Source organism: Gymnoscopelus microlampas (assembly GCF_963454915.1).
Source record: "Gymnoscopelus microlampas genome assembly, chromosome: 17".
Classification (NCBI taxonomy): domain Eukaryota; kingdom Metazoa; phylum Chordata; class Actinopteri; order Myctophiformes; family Myctophidae; genus Gymnoscopelus; species Gymnoscopelus microlampas.
The window spans coordinates 14,076,336-14,104,016 of record NC_139954.1 but is presented as its reverse complement, the minus strand read 5'-3'; the positions used below and the strand labels follow the sequence as shown (position 1 = coordinate 14,104,016).

Genomic DNA, 27,681 nt, shown 5'->3' with positions numbered 1-27,681 from the left:
GATCAGGAAGCAGGCCACGCTTTTCCAAATCAAATGTAGTGGGCGGGAATGAAAACATAGGCACACCAGCGGAAGTGGAGGGCTGAGGGCATGTCCAAACCCTGGTTTCCAGCCGCATAGGTCTAGTTAATCAACCCCCCCCCCCAGAGTCAAATTCTAAAGTGAAAAACGCTGGGGGCGCTGTTTTTCCTTATTACTTGGCGGTGGGTTCCCAGATTGCACATAACAAAAGGAAGCAGCCCTTGGTCTTGGAGAGGGGGAGGGTGCAGACAACCACACGTCTCTTCTGATACACATGGAGTCGCAGTCGCAAGCCACTTCTTTTCACCTGACAGTGAGGAGTTTCTCTGTGGATGGCGTAGCATGTGTGGAGGAACACCCCAGCAAGCACAATGACGTCATGATGACGTTATGATGACGCCCGGTCATCACCCCGGTGACGTTCAGGACTAGGCCAGATCACAGCCCATATGGGGATGATCTTTACGTCATTTACAGGACGTCATCACCAGGACATCATATGGACATTTGGACAGCAATTTTGGGTGATGAGAATGTGTTTAGATGACGTCCTGGAAGTGACGTTTTTGTGGTCAGGATACATTTTGGTTGAAATCAGGTGATATTCTGGGCCAGATCTGACTTGTCTTGGTTTGACTTGATCTAGCCCCAATCGAGATGTCACTGATTGGTCCGGGTCCTGACTGTGCTTGCTGGGACGCTATCCCTCAGCTCCGCTCCCTGTCGAACAGGCGCCCCGACCTGCCTGTGTAGTGCCAGAGATCGCCCTACCCTGCTGGCTTCCCGCCTGTGAACACTGACAATTGTGTTTGTTGGAGGGCCCAGCCAAGCCAGAAGCACCACAGAGGGATCGAACCCCGTCTCCATGGTGCTGGACAGGTGCTTTACCCCCGCACCACACGGACGCCACCCCACATGCACACACAACTTGAGATGACTGTCGTAGTCGTAGATAACCTTTAACCATTTCCAACAATAGCCTACTCATTTATTTCACACAATACAGACTCTAAAGATCCATGTACTGTGTAGACAAGGCTTATTCATTTAGGGTTTATATACAGTGGGTACCTGTTCATCTTGAGCGATCTTTAAAAAGGTGCCCCTGGACGGCAGTGGATAACCCTAGGTACCTCTCGGTACCTCTCTAAGTTAACACCCCCAGATTCTCAGCACCGCCCCATTTAAATGTCTTGTTTTATTTCAACGTCTAGTGTGGCCGATTTAGGCAGCTGCAGCTGCTCTCTCCCTCTCCCTCTCCCTCTCCCTCTCTCTCTCTCTCTCTCTCTCTCTCTCTCGTTGAATGCAGAGCCGAACTGAAATACAACAGCAACACAACCAATCTTTCCATCAGTGGGAAAAGTACTCACATTTTGTACTTGTGAAGTAAAGTATCAATACTGCAATGTAGAAATACTATAATAATACTGCAATGTAGAAATACTATGATAATAATAATAATAAAGTCCGGAATTCTAAATTCATTTGAGTAAAAGTACAAAAGTATTGGTATCAAAATGTACTTAAAGTACCAAAAGTAAAACTACCCATTTCACCAGTTTTCAAATGAATAAAATGTATACAAATCTTTTGAAAATAGCAGATCTACAAGCTCATTGTGAGCTTGTAGATCTGCTATTTTCAAATGGCTGAATTGTATAGTGCGTACAAAAAACCCCTGAAAGGGGCGTCAACAAGTGTCATTTGGTAGCGCGGACATCTTGGTGGGGTATAAACAGGTTGACTTAACATTGACCCCCACCAGTATGTCTGCAGCTACTATGCCACGGTTGACACGCTTGAAAATATTATATATGTAGGTAAATAGATCGCTGAGTAAAAGAGAGAAACGTCAAAAACGTTACAATCGTGCAGGCTCTCCCCCTACTTAAAATTGGTAACACTCCAGTAAAGTAAAAATACCTCAAAATTGTACTTTAGTACAGTACTTCTTGAGTAAATGTAGTTACTTTACACCACTGAAAATAGCACATTTGGTTATATGTTTTTTGTAGAGAGCAGATAACAGAAGAGCCCCGTGGGACTCAACCAAGTAAAGGGTTTAAGTGGCGGATAGTTCTTAAAGCTACAAATAGCAGATCTACAAGCTCACAACGCGGCGCATCGCGAGGCGCTGTGAGCGTTGTGAACCGTAGTAGTTCCAATTGTGTAAACTTTTACTTCTACTCCACTACATCTCAGAGGAAAATATAGTACTTTTACTCCACTATTTCAAAACTTTAGTTACTAGTTACTTTGCAGATATAAATGATTACATTATACAACATACATTAACCACTTTAGCCCTATTTTATACCTATGCTATTTGAAAATGCTTTTACTTTTGGTGCTTTAAGTATATTTTGATGCCAATGCTTCCTTACTTTTGCTCAAGTACATTTTGAATTCCGGACTTATACCTGTAACAGAGTATTTCTATATTGCAGTATTGATACTTTTACTTAACCCTAGAACACTAACCATGGGTGAATTTCACCTGAACCGAACAATTGCAATTATGTGATTTTTTTTTTTTTTACGATTTTTTTTTTGGGGCTTTTTTTTATTTTATAGCTTTATTTGGAGAGGGACAGTGAAAGTAGGCTGACAGGAAACGGGGAGAGAGATGGGGGAAGACACGCAGCAAAGGTCGTCGGGAACGGGACGCGAACCCACGACACGCTGTCAGTTAAGGGATTTCAACCGAGGGTGCCTGGACCACGACGCCACGGCCCAGGCCATGTGACTTGTTTTTAAGTAATATTTCTTCTACGATACCCACATTTCTCACCGATTTTGCTGCTTTTATTTTTCTTTCAACATTTCTATCCCAGGATTTTGCAACTCATTTTTTCACCCAGTGCCAATTGCCTACGTAATCCTGGGTGCTACACTCCCTCTGCCAGCCTAGGGAGGCTGATGACGCGGAGGAGAGAACACGCCCCCAGTGCCCACAGCGTCCCCTGCGGGAATCGAACCTAGGACCTTCTAGCTGTGAGGCGAGTCAGGCGACAGCACTACCGACTGCCCACCATGCCCCCCGTGCTGCTTTTTTATAGGGTTCCCCCATTATATATATTTTTGTTTTTTTGTGAAATTTCATGTTGAAATATCAACCAAAATATTGACCAATTGTATGATGTTTTCTGTTCTTTTCATGAATTAACGGCCTACTTGATAATAGTATACAGCTTCAGACAAAAGTATCAAAAACAGCAGATCTACAAGCTCAAAACGAGGCACAACACAACACGTTTTGAGCTTGTAGATCTGCTACTTTTGATACTTTTGCTGTTTTTGAATTTGGATCTTGAAAAGCATAAGTTTTGGACATAGTGAGGTTTCCTCCTGACAGAGACCATGTGTCTTATCTCTGCTTCTGGTCACACTGAATTCCTTCCTGTAGTCTTTATGATAATTATCTATTTATGTTTCATAATATCACACTTTAACAAATATAAATGTTACAATGCATGATAACCACATTAATTCATTACATATACTGTTTTTATGTATTTTTTAAATCCTCAGTACTCAAATAAATGTACTTGTTTACTTTAGTTTAGTTGGGAGGACACGTCACCGCCGTTGACGGGAGAGATGATCAGAGGAGCAGAGTTTCGACCATGACCGATCATTAACCGATCATTAAAAAAGGGACCGAAGAATGGATATAGCTTCTCAGTGAAGGTGCAGCCAGTGAAAGAGTAGAGATGAACTCTGGCCTTCACATCATAAAAGGAGACCAGACCCTCCTCATAATCCACAAACACTCCCACTTTCTGGACCTTCTCTCTTACAGGGAGGAGGACAGAGAGGACAGAAGGGCCAGCAACAGCCTTGTACTCATTTCCATTCCTCCAAATTGCAACAGCCTTGTACTCATTTCCATTCCTCAAAAGTATACTCCAGTAACCATTGTTGGGTGATGTGATGTTCCTGTCCTTGATGGACTCTCTGGCCACTCCTAGATCCCATCCCATCTTCCCTTTAACCTGAACCTCATAGTAAAACCTTCCTGAGGAGATGCTTTGTTTTCCTAAGACATAGAGATCCCCTGAGCGTCTCCATGTGTTGAGTGGGAAAGTCTTTATTCCGTCACTCACTTGTTTTCTATCCTCAGACAGGATGAGGTCGGGATGTGCTGTATCAGGGTCCAGAGTCACATCCACTTCATATTGTTGGATCCTCCTCAGCTCAGCATCATACAGCTTCTTTATCTCTTGACTGAGAGTCTTCTCCAGCTGAGCCACAGCTGTCCTCACAGTCCCCACATATGAAGACTGATTGACGTCGACTTTTGTCCAGTCCTTGGTGGGTGGAGAGGTGTTGATGGATGTGAAGTTCTGGAGGAGGTGGAGGTGGTCTTCAGTGTGTGAGAGCTGCTTCAGCTCAGAGCTTCTCTTCTCTAACTGAGTGATTTCCTTATCCAGATCGTTGATGAAGCCTTCAGCCTGTTTCTCTGTTCTTTTCTGGTCCTCTTCAATCACGTCAATGAGCTCCGCCTGGCTCCTCTCAATACAGCTGATCAGAGCAGTGAAGTCCTGCACACTGCCTGCTATCACTGTGTCTGCATCTTTCCTGCTGAGCTCTACTGAGTGTTTGACCTCCTGAATCTTCAGTTGTCTCTCTTGGATCATCTGCTGGATTTCAGCCCCTGTCTTTGCTTCATATTCTTCTTTCCATTTGTGATTCCTGAACTGATGAACCATCTCAGAAATAAGAGTATTGACAGATACTTCTGGTCTCTTATTGAAGATCTTTGCACACAGTGGACACTGACACACATCATTAATATCCCAGTAATGTGTGATACAGGTCTTGCAGTAGTTGTGTCCACATGGAGTGACGACTGGATCAGTGAACACATCCATACAGATAGAACACAGGAAGTGCTCTTCAGACAGCAGACTGCTGGCGGACGCCATTTCTAAAAGCCAAAGTGTGAAACACTGGAAATATTGTAAAAATAACTTGACTAAATGAAACCTCGGCTGTATCAGCAGTGGGGCTGGGGTGTCTTCAACCAGTGATGTCTGTCTTTACAATGGAAGAATGTTTATGATGTGATTAGAGCAGAATATGAAGTTGTATCAGCTTTTAAGGCAAACTGACTGAAATCTGACCTCATCAAATATGACGTCAGTCTTGCCCAAATATGGAGTTCCACACGGCTCTAGTAGACTCTATACGTCTACAGAATTTATAAATGTGTTAAATCTCTATGTGCTATTCTGGAACGATGCAAGTAGGGAATGCACGGTTAAGCAATACCCTTTGTACCTGTCTGTATGGTTGTGTCCCATATATGGACATAATGTCATCAGTATAGGCCCATATATGGTCATAGGCCATGAGCCCATATATGGTCATATGCCCATATGGTCAAATATATAACATCTTAGTCCTCTGCTCCACATAGTCATCTATAACATCTTAGTCCTCTGCTCTACATAGTCATCTATAACATCTAGTCCTCTGCTCTACATATAGTCATCTATAACAGTGGTTCTCAAACTTTTTCATCTCAAGGACCCCCAAATTGACACTTATTAGCCTGCGGACCCCCATTTCAAAAATATATGCCAGGGACCCCCATAAGAGAAGATTTTTCACCGCCAGCTACCAGTGATTCTCAACCATTTTAATTTCAAGAGGACCCCCAGTTTACATGCATTAGGCGACACCCATTTAATGGCATTTCTATCCCTGGGACCCCAATTTATATTGTAAAATCAATGTTAATTTAACTCTGAGAGTGTACACATGTACACTCTCAGAGTTACAGACCCACAAGGGTCCATTTGGTTCCTAACTATCCTCCATTTAGCTGGGGACCCCCTGGAACCCCCTCAGGTACCCCTGGGGGTCCCCGGACCCCACTTTGAGAACCAATGCTCTATAACATCTTAGTCCTCTGCTCTACATATAGTCATCTATAACATCTAGTCCTCTACTCTACATAGTCATCTATAACATCTTGTCCTCTGCTCTACATAGTCATCTATAACCTCTTGTCCATCTCAAGTATCAGAGGGTCCACCTCATAGACATATAAAGGTAGACACCTCCTCCAACTCTGAGGCATCTGTATCTCGGGCGCCATTTTAGAGGAGGCAAGCTTCCGTGTGTGTCACAGAAAGGGGCGTTCGGTAGGCCAATCAGAGGCAGGAGGGGGTTGGTCTTTTCGTAACCCAGCTTTAAGAGGCAGCCGCGCAGCAACTAGTCAGTTAGACGCGCTGTGATTGGCCAGTGGTCAACGCGCTGTGATTGGCCAGTGGTCAACGCACTGTCACTTTGAATTGCAGTGTGCCTCCTCTATAATGGCGGCCGCGATACAGATCGCTCCAACGAACTGCGGAGGCCAATGTGGTATCTAGGTTTCTATATCTATGGTCCCTATATCTATGGTCCGTCTGGACACACACACACCCACCCACCCACCCACCCACCCACCCACCCCACACCACACCACACCACACCACACCACACCACACACACACACACACACACACACACACACACACACACACACACACACACACACACACACACACACACACACACACACACACACACACACACACACACACACACACACATACACACGCATACACACACACACACCAGCACATCTGCTGGTGTCTTTAGGATTCAACTATACTCTCAATCTGAGAACCCATTAACTTATTTACAGTATCTGTTGTTGTTTCTACCATAAGTATTCTGTGTCCATACCTTTGGTGTCTGTACCTCTTATACAGAGTCTAATAACACCACCAGAGAGGCATGAGGGTGAGGGAGGGAGGGAGAGAGAGAGAGAGAGAGAGAGAGAGAGAGAGAGAGAGAGAGATAGAAGGGGGGAGAGGGGGGGAAAGAGATGAGTGCAAAAGAGTAAGGTAGAGAACAGAGGGGAGCCATGAGGTGTGTGTGTGTGTGTGTGTGTGTGTGTGTGTGTGTGTGTGTGTGTGTGTGTGTGTGTGTGTGTGTGTGTGTGTGTGTGTGTGTGTGTGTGTGTGTGTGTTAGTTTGACAGGGGTACAATAAATCTTTTGACGTTTCTGGAAGTAGAACAAAAGGCTGTAAAAGGTATATACCTAACGAACCATGAACAGAATGGCCTCTCAAACATTGTTTTTAAATGTGTGTGTGGTGTGTGGTGTGTGGTGTGTGTGTGTGTGTGTGTGTGTGTGTGTGTGTGTGTGTGTGTGTGTGTGTGTGTGTGTGTGTGTGTGTGTGTGTGTGTGTGTGTGTGTGTGTGTGTGTGTGTGTCTGTCTGTGTGTGTGTGTGCGTGCATGTGTATGCACAGTGGCTAATTGAGCAAAAACAGCACAGCCAGCTATTTTATCTTTCTTGCTTGCTTGTGCATGTGAATATATTGATTTGGACAAGAAACAAATATTGAAGCATGTGCATGTGCATGTGCATGTGCATGTGCATGTGCATGTGCATGTGCATGTGCATGTGCATGTGCATGTGCATGTGCATGTGCATGTGCATGTGCATGTGCATGTGCATGTGCGGGTTCTTACCACTTCAGGTAGCAGCTTGGTTGACAGGTCGTGGATGGCCTTTCCCAGGATGCACAGGGAGGAGAGCACAAATACGACGCCAAGGACCACACAGGCTCTGTAGACGCGCACGCACACGCACACGCACACGCACACACACACACACACACACACACACACACACACACACACACACGTAACAGAACATAAGAAGGGCATCTCAGTGTGAAAGCCTCGATTAAAAAGCTGAAACAAGTTGCACTCCAAGAGCGTTTATTTATTGCCCAGACATCATGTCTCTCTGTACTGTACTTTCTCTACTGTACACCCAGTATCAGGTCAGTTTATCACTTCATTCGGTACATTCTGTTCTGACCTAAACAAAGTAACATAATATAACCTTTTAAATGACAGTCAGTCACTTTTGGCAGTGTTGTGAGCCAAAAAAACCTGAATCTCTGTTTTATGTTTTGAACAATAATTTTCATCATAGCACCAAAGGAGCAGCAGACCAACTGGTAGGCAGCGTTCCATTTGTAAAACAAAAAAAAACCTATACACTTGTCTTACGCCCTACTTCGCAATGAACATTTTTGAAAATGTGCCCAAAATAGGGACGCCAGAGTTAACATACCGTAAATTGTTCACATGTGATATATTATCAAACATAAATATAGAAAAATATCAGACAGTCTACATTTCTGAAAAGGAAATTGCAGGTATTTAATTCAGTCTGACAGGGGTATTAACATACCCCCACCAAGGGGAAGGGTATGAAAAGCAGAGGCACGGATCCCCCCCTCCCCCAGAAAATCGAACCCTGCTGTTAGGACGGGACTATGTTTGTGGGCTTGAAAGAAAAAGCTGAAACATCACACACGGAATCACGTCGGCATGTCCTTGAGCTGCAGCAAGAGATAAAAGACTCTGCTTTCTAACAGCCCACATTGTTAAGAAGACTTTTTACTGTCGAAACGTGGGTAAAATAATAAAATAATGTATTGCTTCATGGCTACGAGCTGTGCGACCTCATTTCTTTGAAAATATTATCACAAACTGACATATATATGCTACAGAATATCTCTGGTGGCTCTTGAGAGGATCAACTTTGAAACCTAGAGCAGGAGAAATATTAAGTTATTTACTAATACAGATATGAACAACTAGAACAAGTGTTAAGGAACGATATCGTACCTTGTGTATGTGTTTTGATGTCATTTATCTACACAATGAAGTGAATCTACACAGGCTTTTAGATTTGAGTATTTGTGTGTTGGCATGTGTGTGCTCACGCACATGTCTGTGTGTGTGCGTGCGCGCTTATGTAGGGTACATGCACTTAGCATACACACACATGCATCCACGTGTAGTATATGCATTCTCAATGTATATGCTATTGTCACATAGGATGTGTGCATGCATACACACATGGATGTGCACGTGCATACTGTTTGTGTGTGTGTGCACTGCACACACACAACAGTATGCCTCATACCCCCTCACGCACGCGCGCATGAGAGGGCATGAGCAGATCGACGGACAACGGGGGAGATTTGTCTTCACATCTGGACAGCAGCGAGAGAGGTGTCGTCAGGGAAGGTTACAGTCATTTATTTTATGAGTTATAGTAGGATTTAACTTTACACTCCCCTGCGCTGGCAACACCTAAACAAGATGTGGCTATTTGCTGCAGCCCCATTGCCAGATCATTCATCTCCTCCACTGACAGATTTGCTAGGCATGGATGAGAATGTCTCACTTCCATCTGTCTCACTACAGAATGTAGATAAAATGCCAGTATCTCCTATGTAGTGATTTAGCAGTGGTGGAACACTGTAGCCAGAGGACTAAAAACATTGTTTTGAGCTACAAGACATTTTCTTAAAGGACAACTTTGTTTTTTTACAACCAAGGTTTATATTTTAGCTTGTAATTAAAGTAAATAAATGATGAGTGTAATTTTTTTTTCACTTACTGCTTTCTATAGTTTTAGCATTTTTTGCGATATTTTTTACAGTGGGCGGGGGCATTCTGTCCGGTGGCTAAATATGCCTTTTTTACACAATAAAAAAGGTCAGGCTGTCTGAGATGGCCAGATGTGAGTTATTGGGGGCTAGAAGAGCTACTGTAAATAATAATAAAGAAAACGCCGGGTTAATGTGTTAAAAAAATACATATTTAGCCACCGGACAGAATGCCCCCGCCCACTGTGAAAACACTGTAAAAAAGATTGTGAAAATTGCTAAAACTATAGAAAGCAGTAAATTACATTTTTTTTAACACTCATCTTTTATTTACTTTAATTACAATCTAAAACATAAACATTGGTTGTAAAAAACCAAAGTTGTCCTTTAAGCACTTAAGCTACTTCTTCATGAGAGAAATAGCAGATCTACAAGCAACGGATCGCTAAATACGGATCGCATTGTGAGCTTGTAGATCTGCTATTTTCTTTATGTATGAATTTCAAATGAAAAAAGGCACATAAGAATCTTATAACTTATAAAAAGCCTTGAAAATATCTTCGAAAATGTGTTTTAGATGTGTTTAGATAGAATGATGCTAACACTGTCCTTAATACAGTCCTGTCCGTATTGGAGCCATTTTAGTGTTAAATCATGCGCAAGAAACAGCTGCGACCAAAACTGGGACATACAGGGAACCATAACCAAAAATATCCTCAGATGGCATTGGCTAATAATATTACAAGGGAAACACTGCAAGAATTGAACATCACGGTTGTCTAGTATGGCTAAAAATAGTGGTGTACAATCTCTCTCTGCCTCCTTTAACTCTAGACCAGCAGACCAACCACTGGGTCTTTTATCATGAGCATAGGGACTGCTGTAAGACAGACGGCAACAAGGCCCTCTGCAACTTGACAGGTACCTGATCTGAACTCAGAGGAACTGGCCGAGGACTCGCTGATGGATTAAGTGGGCTTGGGTGACAAGATTGAACAGCGTGAACAGAGTGTAGTAAACCTCGCCAACTGGGTTGTAAATTAGAAGTGTGCCAGTCCATTCCACCGACAAATAAATATGTGAGAGTTTGTAAAGAGGCTGCACTCCCCTTTAGTTTTTCCTTTATTCAGACAGACAGTAGGCTAGCCACTACACATTAAAGGGACAGGAAACCCATATGCTGATTTTGTATTAGGCCTACATGTATGTTCTCAAGTACAAGTTAAAAGCACAGCAGGCTGATCTTATAGTAGACTGTCACTGTGATGTAAGCAACACATTGGCATACCTAAATCTAACACACCCATGATTCATTGTATTAGCTGGGGTTTCATGTCCCTTTACCACTCAGGATTTTACTGTGTAGGAAAGCTGAGATGGAGACAATTGAGGGGTACGTGTGGTTCCAGAAGCCAGCCTCTCAACCAACCAATCAACAGCAGTAAAACATTTTTTTATAAAACAATAGCAGGCAGTGAATATACGTACACATTTAGATATTCATTAATAAGAATTATTAAGTCTGCACTGTTCTGATTATTAAACAGGAAATAAGTAAGAATTTTAACAATTCATAAGAACTGTATTTTTTTGTCTGACTCCCAATTGGAAGGTACTGTAGGTAGACAAGCTGTTAAAGTCATCAGAAAGGGTATACAGTATTCATCTTTGTGATGGAAATGACACCTACTGCAGCTGAAAAAAAAAAAATACTATACTACTACCAGAGTGTAGAAAAGAGAGTAACGACACGCTTTGATCTCGCCGCAAAGCGGGCTCCTATGGGCTATAGTTCCAAACATTGGAACTATCTCATTGAGATAGACAGAGCACTTCCGCATTCCATACAATGGGAGTCGACGCTAGTGTCAGAACTCTCTTTATGGCTCTGACTACTACTATACTATACTATGACCTAGAAACATTACGAACATTGTTTGATAACAAAATGACAATTGTGCAACACAGTAGCCAGGTCACAGTAGTAAATGTCAAAATGAGAACATTTTTTAAACTAGAAAAAGTGCTCCTCGGAGCACAGGTCTCCGCCAGGTCACGTCGTTATTGTGGCCTCCCGGTGGCGCTATAATAGGCCAATGTGAAAAGGATGGCATTTCTTCCTCGGCCTAGTGGGAATGAGCGTGCATTCATGATTTGAGGCATTTTGTTGCAAAAATGTGTTTTGCTAAATTAGACCTGCTGGTGGCGCTATAACAGGCCAATGTGAAAAGGGTGGCATTTCTTCCTTGGCCTAGTGGGAATGTGTGTGCAAATTTTCACGGAAATCCCACGCTGCGTTCATGATTTGAGACATTTTGTTCAAAACGGACCAATCCTGCAAACTTTGGAAGCCAACCTTAGCCAATCAGGATGGAATATGAAATATCGGACATATCCGTCTTGATCACATGACTATAGAGATACTGTGTACCGGTTTGCGTGATATTTGGATAAAATCTGTAGGAGTAATATCCAAAAATGTGTTTTGCACAAATCGGCCTCCTGGTGGCGCTATAACAGGCCCATGTGAAAAATTTGGGGCAGAGGTTCTGCTGTGGCATCGAGGGAGTGTGTGTGTGCAGTTTCACAGCGACCAGGGCAACGGTGGCGGAGATTAGCTGTTAACAGACAGAAGGACGGACACACACACACACACACACACGGACGGACGGACGGACGGAGGGTAAAACATACTCTCTCGCCATGCCTTCGGCCTGGCGGAGACAATAAATGTGTGCTAAGTTGCAGCATGAGTCGTCACTTTGCTGTCAGTCGTGTGACGGTGGAGACTGCGGTGACAATCAGGTCACATAACAGATTCGTTGTCATTCAGTGTCAGGGAGGTGAGGAGAGGCAGGAGTGGCCCGTCGTGACTCGAGGAACGCACCTGAATCCCATTGACCTTCTCATTTGTGTGCACTTGTCAGGAGGATTGACGGCCACTGGGAGACTGCAATACTCCCCATATTTTCCCAATACGCTTTTGGCGTGTGTTAGTGACTGGCAGCGTGTTCCACATGGGGAGCCAGAAAGTGGCTTTATTAAACACTTTTACCCTGGCACATGTTTTCAAAAATCTTCAGTAATTTTCAACAATTTCCCCCCCAAAAAGCAGATATACAAGCTCACAAGTCACAACTTGATGCGACGGGTTGTGAGCACACAACAAATTTTCACAATTTTTATATATTTAGACCTACAAGCTTATAGCGCGGCACTTGGTGCCACGCTATGGATAGCTTGTAGAGAGCTCGTCGATAGCTTGTAGATCTGCTATTTTTGAATAGTCAAAGAACTCTAAAATGACACAGATGTGTTCCCGGTCTGAATGGGTTAAAATACTGTAAGTTCTGGATTGCAGCTTTAATTTTCTCGAGTTACAAATGGATATTTTTTCATCGTCTGTGGTATTCAAAGATTCCAAAGGCATTTAGCCAAACATGCCACCGTGGTTGGTACTCACATGTACTCTCTGTGCGCGGAGTGCACGGCTGCCGCGTTGCTATAGCGCCACAGCACGATGATGGAAGACAGTACGTCCAGCGTGGCATCAAACTACAACAGAGACAGGAACAGAGGAACAAATAGAGAAAATCTTATAACAAATATAATATATAATGATAATAATAAAGGATACTGTGAAGTTTGGAACAAAAATATTGTATTATGTTTTAATCTTGTGATGAAATGATACTCTAGGATTATTTATTTTCATTGGTTAAATATTTATAAAACCCAGACAGCTTGAACCACTTTCACTTTAAAAAATATTCAAAAACATGACACTGTCATGCAACAAAGTAGGGTCATTCGTTTATGAAAAGAAACTAAAAGATGAAATATGGAGGTTGTCACAAGGTTTCTGGCCGACAGCAACAATATGCATTTGGGTGACTGTTGTTACGTTTATTTACATACAGTAATTTGACAACTTAATCAACATCACTACATATTTTTGCAGTTTTGCTTTTCAAAGAGGGGGAAATGGGAAAAAATAACACATTTACCATCCAATTTTACTGGAACTTCAGATACACACAAGGGTTACCTGACCCAGGAGTCTACACAGAAGTTCTGCCATGGCCTTTGTTCATGAACATTCAAGTCCTATTTAAGAATGAATAATCCTAATGTGGTGCCACAGTTAGAGAAGGGAGAAGTTTCTGGATATTTCTGGACTTAATTAGAGGCTATATGTGAAATGCTTTCAGTTGTTTTGGGACTTTGGTTAAGTTTATGCCACTTTTAAAGAAATCCCACTTGCCCCATTGCAAATGAGAGTTTCACTGTAATAATTGTAAATGCATAACCTTGAGATGCTGGTGTTATGATAATGAGAGCATCCACCATGCAGTAAGAAATTATAAAACTGAAATTGTCTCTATTATAGGATACTAAACACCATGATGTATAATGTTGCATCTCTTTATTTAAAATGAATAAAGCCCAATATTGCAGTTGTTAATTAAACCCATTCTTGAATAATGATGTGATCCTCAGAGCTAGCCAGTCCTGCAGATTACAGTATTCATAGTATTTTAATTACTTTATGGTAATCACGTTTATAATGGCCTATGGACATTATGCTTTCATTTTCATCCCACTGTGATTGCATCTCGAATGTCTGGGGTCACGATTCATTTCCTCAAATGACTCACTTCCTCTCCCTGCAGATCATTTTACAAAGATTCTGGAGCAAATCAAGGTGAACCTGAATGTACCTTTTTTGTTTGTTTGGTGTTTTTAAATCTCAAGGTGAGGGACTGCTGTACAACTGGGCCTGACCAATTGGTTATAGCATGCCTATGACAAAATGTGTTGGCTCCCACAATTTTCAAATGCTTCTGCTTAACAGTCTGTACTTTGGACGCTCTGAAAATGAGTTCAGTTTCGCCTGTGCAGTCACGTAAATAACTCCTACTGGAAACCGTATTAGTCGAAGCCTAGCTAAGCTACTGTAGCTGCTTAGAATGGAAATTCTAAAAGATATTTTAAAGATATTTTAAAATAATGCTTTGTGAACACTGTGTTACGATTGATTTAATACCAATTCCAGTCTGAAGAGGAGGTGACAGCTTCCTGTTCTCAACTCTTATCAGGCAGAATTGCGCACTGGCACTGGAAGATTGTAGGAAGAGGCTTGACAGGTTAATGACAAAACTACATCAACCTGCAGTCTGGGTTACACTTAGTTGCCTGTGCTGCGGTTGTCAACCACCGAAAATAGCCGATCTACAAGCTCACGTGAGCGACACCGTTGCGCAACTAAGTATAAATGAAGCTTGAGCCTGGCTCCAGGTTTTTAAGTGGTGCCTTGGGGAGATTCGATCTGAGCTCCCCGCTTTTTTCTGCCTTGTTACCTAGGAAACAAAGGCACCAATTGCACTTTGGTTTTCCAACGAGCGTTAATAAATCACAGAGACCAAAGTTATGACTAATTGATCAATGCAAATGGAGAGGGATGTAGGTAGTTGGAACTCACGGCAAATCCAAAGGCTGAAGCGCTGTGTCTCATGAATGACACCGCTGTGAAGAGAGAGGAGACAAACAGAGGAGGGGGGGTTGACAGGTTGGAGGGGGGGGGGGAGAGAGAGGGGGGGGGGGGAGTTAACATACCTATAGCTTGCAATAACAAAAACAAACCATTAATAACAATAACAAACAATAACAAAACATATCTTTTCATAAAAATTAATAAAGTTTCTAAATCAATAACTACCCGAAAATCATATTTAAGTCACATATTTGATGCCGCAAAGATGCTATTCTGAATATTGTAATTGGCTCATGGTGACAGGACACGATTCAGTGTGGTGGTACATATTTCATATCTATTCATAATGAATTCACAAAGCATATTAATAAGCTATTTATATTCACATGGCACATAACACAGATGCTAATGCATGTTGCAAAGAGCAGATTAACTCAAAATCTTCGTATAAGTATTATCAAAGGCTATAGGAAGGCACTGGTATTTTTTGTTTGGGCTCAAGGATGAAAGCATCAACATGCCATTCTGTTGGCGCATAATTCCTATGGCAGCACAGCTGACAAAGCAGCCTGCAATTAAGGGCAGAATGTGTTTTGTTTCATCGTCTGTTTCTATGCTAGCAAAAAAAGATGAAAAAGGATGTACTACATAAAACTAGCATAAAGGAAGAAGCCTAAAAGTATTGTGGAATTGTTCTAAAAATACAAAAGATGTGATTGTTGTTTAACCACATTGTGACGATTCTGGGCAAATCATAATAGGCATGCACCACTCCTGCACCACTGTCTTCTTCACTTGCGATTGAAATACTTTTGTAATAAAACAAGAAAGAATGACATAGATGTCATGATGGACAGCGCAGGACCCCCCCCCCCCCAAAAAAAAAGAAAATAGTTTTGGGGGTACAAAAGCATGGGATGAAAAAAAAAAAAAAAAAAAAAAAAGGAGGTCCGCGGTCGTCCCCCCCCCTTAGGGGTCCCTGGAGACCCTTGGGGGTCCCTGGGGGTGACCTACAGACACGGCGAAGGAAAACTGTAAAGCCACAGCCATGCGATGTTGCACATGAACTCTGCAGCCGCACTGAGCAGAGATGCTCATAGGCCTGCGTCCTGCGTCGCTGACGCACAATATTGTGAAAGGACGCATTCATGACACCGTCGTGCCGTCGTGGCGTCGTACTAGAGTTGTCACCAACAACAGAGAAAAATATAAAAACCAGAAAAAGTGCTCCTCGGAGCACAGGTCTCCGCCAGGTCAGGTAGGTTATTGTGGGCCAGCAATTTTCGGAATTCGCCAATCAGGATGGAATATAAAAAATTTGACAGATCCATCTTGATCACTTGACTATAGAGATCATGTGTACTGATTTGCATGTTTGGACAAAATTAAAAGTAATATAAAAAAGAAACATCTGCCTCCTGGTGGCGCTATAATAGGGCAATGTTAAAAGGGTGGCGTTTGTTCTTCAACGTAGTGCAAATGTGCGTGCAAAGTTCCACCACAATTGGACGCTGTGTTCATGATTTGCGGCATTTTGTTCAAAGCGGGCCACTCCTGCAAACTTTAGATGTCAATGTTAGCCAATCACGATGGAATATGAAATATCAAACAGATGCATCTTGATCACATGACTATAGAGATCATGTGTACCGATTTGCGTGAAATTTGGAAAAAATGTGAAGGCTTAATCTAAAAAAAAAAAAGTTTTACATAAGTCGGCCTCCTGGTGGCGCTATAAAAGGCTAATGTGAAAAATGCAGGGCAGATATTTTTCCTTGGCCTCTAGGGAGTATGTGTGCAAAGTTTCACGCAGATCGGTGCAGATAGTTAAAAACACAAATCTGCCTTTTATAGCGCCACCATGAGGCTGATTTGAACATTTTCAAATGGCATTTCTTCCTCGGCCTAGTGGGAACATGCGTGTTAAATTTTACATAAATCACAAGCTGCGTTCATGATTTGAGGCATTTAGTTCAAAATGGACCAATCCTGCAAACTTTGGAAGCCAACCTTAGCCAATCAGGATGGAATATGGAAAATCAGGCAGATCTGTGTTGATCACATGACTATAGAGATACTGTGCACCGATTTGCGTGATGTTTGGATAAAATCTGTAGGAGTACTGTCCAAAAATGTCTTTTGCACAAATCAGCCTCCTGGTGGCGCTATAAAAGGCTCATGTGAAAAATTTGGGGCAGAGGTTCTGCTCTGGCATCCAGGGAGTGTGTGTGCACAGTTTCACTGCGATCAAGCCAACGGTGCCAGAGATTAGCTGTTCACAGACACACGGACACACACACACACACAGACACACGGACGGACAGGGGGTAAAACATACTCTCTCGCCATGCCTTCGGCCTGGCGGAGACAATAATTTGCGATAAAATTATTAGTGCACGATAAGTATCGGCCCGATAATTATCGGTTCGATATCAGGAATTATGACGTCATCACGATAAAACCGATAACATTAATAATAGCTCCGATAATATATAATATTTGTCAACTGTGATCTGCATGGACTCTCAGTTAGACACCGTTGTACTGGGGAAGTATAACTCTCGGTTAGACACCGTTGTACTGGAGAAGTATAACTCTCGGTTAGACACCGTTGTACTGGAGAAGTATAACTCTCGGTTAGACACCGTTGTACTGGAGAAGTATAACTCTCGGTTAGACACCGTTGTAGTGTTGTGCTAGTGGTGTGCTAGTTACTGAAAACCAGTGACTAGTTACCATTACTAGTTACTTGTCATGTAAAAGTAACTCAGTTACTTTACTAGTTACTTACACCAAAAAGTAATGCGTTACTGTGAAAAGTAACTTTGAAGTTACTTTAAAAAAGAAAGGGCTCCCATTATTGCCCTTATAGCCTTCATTTCAGTACTGTTATTGCATTGGAGAATAATACAATCTGTTGATCAACTTGACATGCATTTGCATCACTGAACTCTGCTAAGCAATGTGGTCAATACCAGGGGTTACGATATAGGATTGTAACCTGCTGGTCCCAATGTCCGGAATGAATCAAATGTATCAGACATCTGATAAAAAATACCGGTCATAACTATATTTAAGCATTAATTACAATTAAGCAGGTGCGTAAATACAGCCTAACACTTAGGCCTACAGCATTATATTTTGGATTGAGCTATTTGAACATGAACCATGATGAACGAGTAATATACACATTTTATATACAGTAGCAGGGTCATCTTGCACAAATACATTAATTACCTACACTTGTGCCTGGCAATGTCCTTCTCACCCATTGACTTGCATGTTAAATGATGGCGTTTCCCCTTAAAAAATAATCGATCATTTCAGGAGCAAGAGCTTAAAAATCTATTCTAAATCTAGTCAACAAGGCCTGCAGTAGGCTATGCACTGGACAAATATGCATGACATTATTTCAATACACTAAAAACCAGTGGTGGAAAGTAACTAAGTACATTTACTCAAGTACTGTACTTATAAGTACAATTTTGAGGTATCTGTACTTTACTTGAGTATTTCCAATTTCCAATACTTTTACTACTACTCCACTACATCTCAGAGGCAACTATTGTACTTTTACTCCACTACATGTATTTGAAAACTTTAGTTACTAGTTACTTTTCAGATATAAATTATGATATAATGAAACATACATTAACCACTTTAACCCTATTTTATACCTAGCCGGTCTACAAGCTCACAACGCGTCGCATCGCGACCCGTTGTGAGCTTGAAGATCTGCTATTTTCAAATATTTAGTACTTTTACTTTTGGTACTTTAAGTGCATTTTGATGCCAATACTTTTGTACTTTTACTCAAGTAAATTTTGAATTCTGGACTTTTACTTGTAACAAGAGTATTTCTATATTGCAGTATTGGTACTTTTACTTAAGTAAAGAATTTGAGTACTTTTTCCACCACTGCTAAAAACATGGGAAATGTTAGAGGGAGTAATAGCCACGGATACACGACGGTCGACTGTCACGACCGTCATGGATGAACTTCAACCTAGTGTTTGCACTTTCTCCATTTATGACCCGTACATCTACATAAACGTTCATATTTCAAAGATAAAGTGCTTATCCCATGGCAACGGAGGTTACATGTATATATGGGCTCTCAAAAGTACCTGTATCATCCGTATTGTTCAATAAAAAGCATTTTAATCTGATCGGTGGCCATATGCTTTTAACAGAGTGACCCTATCGGTTGGTAGGTGTATTGCACTCGAATACATTATGAAAAAATGGCCACTAATCGGATTACAATGCTTTTCATTGAACAATAGTATAGTTCAGCTTGGGAAAAGCAGCCTTTAACGGGTTTGGGTACGTGGTTCATAATCACCATTGCGTTATCGTGGTTATCTCTCTCTCTCTCTCTCTCTCTCTCTCTCTCTCTCTCTCTCTCTCTCTCTCTCTCTCTGGACCTCACTGTCCATGAAAAGAATGTCGGGGACTCGGGGCTCCCGAAAATTATCTCGCAGAATCGCTGCTGCGCTGAAAATAGCAGATCTACAAGCTCACAACGCGTAGTGATGGGACCTGTTGTGAGCTTGTAGATCTGCTATTTTCAAATAGCCAACGCAGCCATGCAGATCTGCAAGCCTAACCGAATGACTGTTAAAGCAGTTTGTTTAAATTACTTTATAAAATGTTATATTTTCACAGGGATTATTTATTAGTGTAGATATACATTTTGGAGTGGATATATGTGTCCAGATGCCTGTCAGACCGTCTGCTCCGCAGGTCTAGAATGGAATAAACGGGCGCAGCCAACGTCAACAATTGGTCTCGACCAGACGTGAGATCTCAGCGTAAAGTAGGATGAAGCCCACGTCAGGATATATTGATAAATGCCGAAAGGTGCGGTGATATCGCCGTACGTTCATTATTCGGGCTACACCGCGTTGATAAATGAGGGCCACTGTGCCTTAACTCCGCCAGACAGCTTTTTGTGTATTTACTATGAATATCGCCCCTATACTTAAGGCTGACAAATAACGTAATACACATCCATTCTCTCTCTACGTCCTGCGTGTCTGGAGGATGTTGGGTCTTTTGAGCAATTGAGCCAATGTGTATTCTCAGAATCCCATTTCACACTCGAGTGTGAAATGTGTCTGTCTGTGTCCCTCATTCACAGAACCGGTTTATTGACATAAGCGCACAATATAAACACCACACACATGTCCTGGCCTGAGTGGCCTCGTTCTCTTCATGTTTGATTCTTGAGACAGCAGAGAGGCAGCAATGGCACCAGCGTAAAAAAAAAAGTTTGTCCAGAGCAAACTCAGCGACGCGAGGACGCCTAAACGAACGGTCGCCTAAACCACTTTCAGGGCAAGCTGCTTCAGGCTGCAGCATCAGTCCTGCTTGGTAAAATAAAGGCTGAACTCAGTGGACATTGGACAATATTTTGCAATAGGCCTACTCGCGTATAAAGATTTCCCGCTTTCCAAACGGGAACTAGTTGCAGTTTGTATTCGATTCATGGAGGATGGAGGACTCATCAAAGAGCGGGCAGTGGAATTTATTGACACCGCGGATTTGACTGCACGGTGCATCACAAAGCGCTCCTAAAATAAACCTTTCCGAGCGCACTTTATGTACACTGCAATTCTCACTGGCTAAATGTAGTGCTTTGCACTCTGTAGCCTAACAAAGCATCCCTGGATATTAGCAATACATTGCCAGCTTTGTTTTTGTGTATCAAGTGGTCCCCCCCCCCTTTTTCTCTCTCATGTAGCCTACTGGTGCAGCGATATGCTTGTGGTTCAAGAAAGTACAAAATAAAAGTCTTTGAGTCGTTGTCATGGTTAATAATTTACCAATCATCTACCAACTATTGTAGGCTACCCGTGTCTAAGCTAAAACATAAACATGTAGGTCGCCTACATAGGCTACTTTGGTAAATAAATCTGGTTATTTGAAGAGGAGGTTATTCAACTCTCCAGCTGTCTATCTGCGACTCTCTCCCCCCCGCCGCCCCTTGCGCTTCAACTACATGCAAAAAGGCCGTTCGCAGCTCGCGATGCTTAAATGAAGAAATGTGCACAGAAAATCATCTAAAACTATGCTAAATAAACCCCAAATAAAAATCAAAAATAAAAGCGGGGCTTTATTGTGGCTTAAATAGATTCAAGTCAACACTTATTAATGTTTTGGTGCATTCTATAATTTAATACAAAATTCTGATGCCTCCATAGTCTATAGTCTACATGTCTACTCAGTGGTGGAAAGTAACTAAGTACATTTACTAAAGTACTGTACTTGAGTACAGTTTTGAGGTATTTGTACTTTACTTGAGTATTTCCAATTTACAATACTTTTACTTCTACTCCACTACATCTCAGAGGCAAATATTGCACTTTTACTCTACATTTAGTTGAAAACTTTAGTTACTAGTTACTTTTCAGATATAAACTATGATATAATGAAATATACATTAACCACTTTAGCCCTATTTCATACCTATAGGCTATTTGAAAATAGCAGATCTACAAGCTCACAACGCGTCGCATCGCGACGCCTTGTGAGCTTGTAGATCGGCTATTTTCAAATATTTGTAGATCGGCTATTTTCAAATATTTAGTACTTTTACTTTTGGTACTTTAAGTACATTTTGATGCCAATACTTTTGTACTTTTACTCAAGTACATTTTTAATTCTGGACTTTTACTTGTAACGGAGTATTTTTATATTGCAGTATTGGTACTTTTACTTAAGTAAAGAATTTGAGTACTTTTTCCACCACTGTGTCTACTTCTCTGCAGTGCCTGAGTGCCTGTGACAACAGGCAGCCGTTCCAAATTTTTCGGAGCAAAGAGGGGGCGTCTCCCTGCATGAATCCAAGTTGCAGCAACCAATCGGTGTTTGGAGCAAAGAGGGGGCGTCTCCCTGCATGAATCCAAGTTGCAGCAACCAATCGGTGGCAACCAGACCCTTTTTTAGCAAGCCGGCCCACTTTTTCCCACAAACAGAGAGTCCCTGACCAAATCACGCCCCGTTACGCCCCTTTTTCGCCTAAGCCACCTCCTCTCTTTATAAGCCTGCAGAGGTTACATCCCACATACCTCAGTTGCCTTTTATCTCTCTCCATAGAGGACAGCTCGCTTCGCTTGAGCTGTCCTAAAAAAAAATAACATTTTGGCACAAGGACCTTCATCAGGTTATTACTGGTCTTTATCTCAGCAGACCGCTGGTCTTCTAAGGCTCATACTCATACGCTCAGGTGTAAAAAAAGGTTTAATAATTCGATTTTTAACCACTTAAACCCTATATACCTTTTTGGAGTATAACCCACTCCAGGGTCCCCCAGGAGTCTGTACTTGGCCCCATCCCCTTTTCCTTCTACATCAAATCTCTTCTCGGACAATACGACATCGAATGTTCACCTATTTTTCCTGAATGTTTGCCTATTATGACATGTTCAGAATTGGGACGCCTAGGGTTCATATGGTTTAAAATGTAGATATGAACACACAAGGCAACATTTAAACAGGTTATACTATAGACTTGTTTCTATTACTATGCGTTGCATCAAATGTAGGGCAGTTTACCTGAAACTATCATTGCTATAGGATACATTAGCAAATCCCAAACACTTCGCCCTTAATTGGGTGTATTGCAATCATGTTGAAATGAAATTATGTTTAAAAAAAGCATGTAAATCTTTGTATGGCATACAGTAACTGACTTGTCACATGTTCAGCGTTTTCAATAATAGGACTCTGTGTGGACAGACCCACATCACAATATAGTGTATGCGGCAGCAAAGCCCTTTTCAAGCACAGCAAAATCCAGTTTTTATTTAACTCTGAGAATGTAACCATAACGGTTCAGTTCTTAACCACTTTCTATCTTGTGTCCCTGTTTTGGACATGTCGTTATACAGGTGAATTAATAAAAAAGAAATAAATAAAACATTGATTTATTTATTTCTAAAATAGCAAAACTAGCAGATCTACAAACTCACAGGACGATGCAACCTGCGGTGAGCTTGTAGAACGGGTTCTTTAACTATTCATCGTACAGTATATATTTATCCTAAGACATGTGATGCTTTCTAAATCTCTCTCTCTCTCTCTGTCTGTCTGTTCAATGCCCTGTCCCTCTCTCTCTCCCTCTGCCATTCTCTCCCCATGTGTTTGCAGGACAGAGTCCCAACGGATGCAGCATCGTCAGTGGAATCTCCATGGTAACAGGAGATTTGAGGGCAAGCCGGGAGTTTGTTTGTTTGAACTCAACGGCGCTTTCATCTTCCCTCTCTCACCCCCCCTCTTCTCCCTTTCTCTTTTTCCATTTCTCTGACATTCTCTTTTTCTCCGAGACTCTCTCCCTGTCGCTTTTTTGGACATTTAGTCTGGAAATAAGAACCTATGTTCCAATGAACATAGGTAGACACGGAAGGCAGGAGGTGTACACGCTCAGCCTCACCCCCCCCCAACAAGTTAATACCTACATACACACCCACAGTAGTCAGGCGGTCTCTCCATGTTCAACCTCACTCATCTCCCTTCAACACATGTACGCGCTCAATCTAATGGTTCATTTAGGCGGTCTTTTTAAGCAGAACACTGTTCACTCTTCTTTGTGTTCAGATTATTGGTTAAAGCTCCGTTCCTGCAGCTGTCTGTGAGCAACTCCCTCCAACTCCCCAGTCTCCTCCTGAGCCATGATTTTGTGGATTGTATGATGTTATATCTGCATCTTAACGTATGCCCCTGAAGGGTTCATGCAATAACTCTGCATCTTATGCTCTGCTTCTGGGGGGTTTGTGATCTCAGATTCTGTGTCATGCTTGCGCCAATAAGCTGTAGTATCACAGGAGCAGAGTGACAGAGTCACACCGCCAAAGTGAATGCAACAGCATTGCAATAAATGGTTACTCCTGAGCTGAAGTGTCTAACTGAAATGTAGTTATTATTTAGTCATTAGCTCTTGTTAATACTTTTCATTGGTTCAATATTTATAAAAAAGCAACAGGCACAACCACTTTACATTTTTTACTATAAAAAAAATCTAATTTAAAAATGGAGATACAAGTTTTTTTTTCTCCATATTATGCTAAGGATATACTTAACTTCTGTGCCTTTCCTGTTTACTGCAAGAAGGATGTAGCATGTTCATGTAAATCCCAAGAGAGGAGCAGCAAAGCAGCAAGAAGAGAGGTGAAGAGAGAAGATAGGTGAGGAGAGGAGAGAAGATAGGTGAGGAGAGGACAGAGGTGAGGAGGTGTAACAGAGAGGTCCTCTGTTACTGATATTTGCCAAATGAATATGATGACCTGAGTGAAGTATTTTGTACATGATATTTGCACAAGATATTTGCACTTTATAGCAGTTTGCACATTGTATTTTGCACAGTAAAGAATGTATGTATGAGTGCGATAGAGACAAAGGGCAATACGTTTGAGAAGTGCAATATAGGGAATGCTAGGTGATGATTGAAAGCTTAACATGACCCTGTATGTTGTGCTGTGGCCAGTGTAATTGGGCTGGAACAAGTCAGGATGGCATTTGTAATCTACCCCTTGACATGGTGGAGTCCAAACGAATTGCCTCCAGCCGAGTATAAAAGGCTGCCAGTAATAAACAGCTTGAGTTGGTGGTATGATGAGAGCCACTCACCACCATGTCACCTGTATTGGAGCTCCAGTTTTTGTCTTTTGTATTTTTGTATGTTATATGGTGAATACATACACCTGTTCGGTTGAACCAATTTCAGACCTCTGTATTAATTCCAGCCGCTAAATGGCTCATTCTCACAGGAGGTCAGGGAAGGAAAGGGGTCAATAAAGGAGTGAAGCAGAGAGGATGGTCCAGACAGTCCCCTGACAGACGACAGCTGCTACCTGTATTAGCTGCCTGGGTAACATACATGCATGCACACACACGCACACACGCACACGCACACACGCACGCGCACACGGATGCACACACACACACACACACACACACACACACACACACACACACACACACACACACACACACACACACACACACACACACACACACACACACACACACACACACACACACACAGAGAAGTTCATGTGCTCTGTGTTTCCAGGGTCCCATAGGGAGGCTGGCTGACTGGGTCTCCTGCCCATCTGGAGGATCCAGATCCCAGGCCAAATTAGACAGTGTGTGTGTGAGTGTGAATTTGAGAGAGAGAAAGAGGGAGAGGGAGTGAGAGTGTTTAAATGTGCATAATGTAGGGTGTGTGTGTGTGTGTGTGTGTGTGTGTGTGTGTGTGTGTGTGTGTGTGTGTGTGTGTGTGTGTGTGTGTGTGTGTGCGTGTGCGCATTCATGTGCATAATGTGAGAGTACTGGCATGCGTTTCATGTGTGCGCCCGCCTTCCTGCCAAGAAGTGTCTCCCTGAACCTTCACTAGCAGAGAGCCTCCCAAAACACTCGTTTAGTAACAAATCTGCCATTTTCTGTATTGCCGGGAAAGTCACTAGGCTCGTCAAGTTGCCTCATTACAGAAGAATAACGACTCTGGCAGCAGCCGAATTAAATCCTTAAAGTAACTACTTTTCCTGATCAAATATGGGACATCTTGGTGCACTGCAAAAATCCATAACTAAGAGAGTGTACAATACGGGGCCATTTGGTTCCACTTGTAGACTCTCACACAAACGGAACCAAATTCTCACACAAATGGAACCAAATGGAACGCTCAATGAACTGTGTGCGATTTACATTATGAAGCTCTCACTGCGCTCAGAAAAGGCAATGTGCTAATAGATACGAAGACAAAAACATTCAGCTTGGATTCGTCTGCATTGGTGTGGTACACGCAAAGAGGATGAAAATTCAATGACATATTCTGCGAAGTGACATTTGCAAAATCAACATCCTGAAAGCAACACTCCCCCCACTCAAAAACGGCATCAGTGAAAAACTTACTGTGAAAAGTTTATATTAACACAAACTAACAATTAATTTTCTCACCAGTTTATAGCCTGCGAGGAGATTAGCTGCAGCTTTGGTGGCCTTATTTGAGCTAATCTCATTAAGGGCTAATCTGTTGATCCTTCTTTTTTCACATTCATTTACTGATATTCTATAAGCCAAAATATGTATTTGCATTTCTTACAGCTTGGCAACAAACTGTCAATAAACAGACGCTGCAACTAGTCGTCACTTTCTCACTTCCTCCCTATTGGCTAAAGGCCAGCCAATGAGGGGTCGCCAATGGCTTCCCATACTCTGAACCAAGCCCCCAGAACCTAGGTAGAACCAAATAATAGAGAGGGCACCGGATATCCCCTCCCATCCACTTGCATTGAATTGCTCACCCAGCGCATGAAGCGAATTCACCCCTTCTTCCAGGTTGGAAATGTGGTGGGTGAGGCCTATTTGGGGCTTATTTTGCGTCATAGAGTTTATTCGTGAGCGCGCCGGGGCTTGACTCATGAACAGGACAGTGCCCTCATCTGCAGTACCTCAAATGGCCAGCATGTCCATTCCGCTGGGGGCTTGGGTAGAACAGTGAAGCTGCCGCCGCCTGGTGGTCAAATCTGGGATTGCAACACTTCCACATTTAAAACGCTACTGTGCGTGCTTCTATCGTTTGGTTACACTCGACCCATGTACACGTGTTACATCACTTGCTACATCCCTCTCTTGAGGTATGAGGGTCTTTATGGAAAATAAGGTCAGAAATCTAGTATAAGCCCCAACGTGTGGTCTCTGGAATGCCTACATTCCAGAGACCCCCAAGCATTATGAGAGGAGTGGGCTCAAGGTAGATCAGTTATGGTCACGTACCTACAAGGGTCGGAGTTTAGCTGTGGTTCCAAGCCTGTTTAATGCAATACTAGCAACCTTTATTACACGGCTTGGTTGAATGCTCGATTCTGATTGGTCAGTCATCGGTCATTATTTCTGGATAATGACCGCTGTGTAATCAGAGACTCAGAACACCTGCTCATATCAACCTGCGCTGCTTGATTTTATGCTTTATCCAACATGACAGCCATGTAAACAAACAACCAATGTCATTTACAACTAAACGTTGCTCTCAAGAATGTTTTTGAAAACATTTGAAGTGAGAAATAGACGATGCAATAACCGAAAAGTCATTCTATTTGATCCACTACACTTCCTTGTTTATCGTGGCGCAACAACGGGGGAATACCAAAACGCTCGCCCCAAAACATAGTCGCCCCGGGGCAAATCCGGCGGTATTACAGGCAAATCGGCAGTAAATAGAATGGGGGGCGAGTGTGTTTTGGGGCGAGTTTTTTTCCATTTCGTCATTTGTTTTTGCGAGGCGAACTTGTCCGCCCAGCCCAATACTTATGGAATACTTTCATTGCCGTAAGCAAGGAAATACTTTGTTTTGTTTAATAAAAACCACCTCGGCTGCGCCTCGGTGGTTAATCGCCCTGTCGGGCTTTAAATTTCAATAATGACTACATCCCCATGCATTATCCCTTGCTTATGTGTCACATCATTCGAAGTCAGTGGTTCTCAAACGTTTTCATGTCAAGGACCCTCAAGTTAATAGGTATTTGGCCGAGGACCCCCATCTAAAAAGATTTTGTGCCAGGGATCCTCATACAAGATTTGTATTCTTAAAAATATCTCAAAGTTTCAAAAGTACCAAATTTGATGTTTACTGATTTAATTATATCGACTAGAGATATTATGGATATTTATATATGCTAGATTATTGG

The 27,681-nt window shown here is 42.2% G+C and overlaps 1 protein-coding gene across 1 annotated transcript in view; it reads right to left on the bottom strand.

Annotated features, from left to right (window-relative positions):
- The window catches only part of tmem163a (transmembrane protein 163a), a gene marked incomplete at both ends in the record, with an annotated part of 95,398 nt that overhangs the window by 7,532 nt on the left and 60,185 nt on the right, over positions 1-27,681 (bottom strand). Inside the window, 3 exons of the mRNA XM_084083787.1 lie at positions 7,554-7,650; positions 12,960-13,051; positions 14,979-15,022. Of these exons, the coding sequence (XP_083939913.1) occupies positions 7,554-7,650; positions 12,960-13,051; positions 14,979-15,022 (233 nt within the window). The remainder of the gene's footprint in view (positions 1-7,553; positions 7,651-12,959; positions 13,052-14,978; positions 15,023-27,681) is intronic.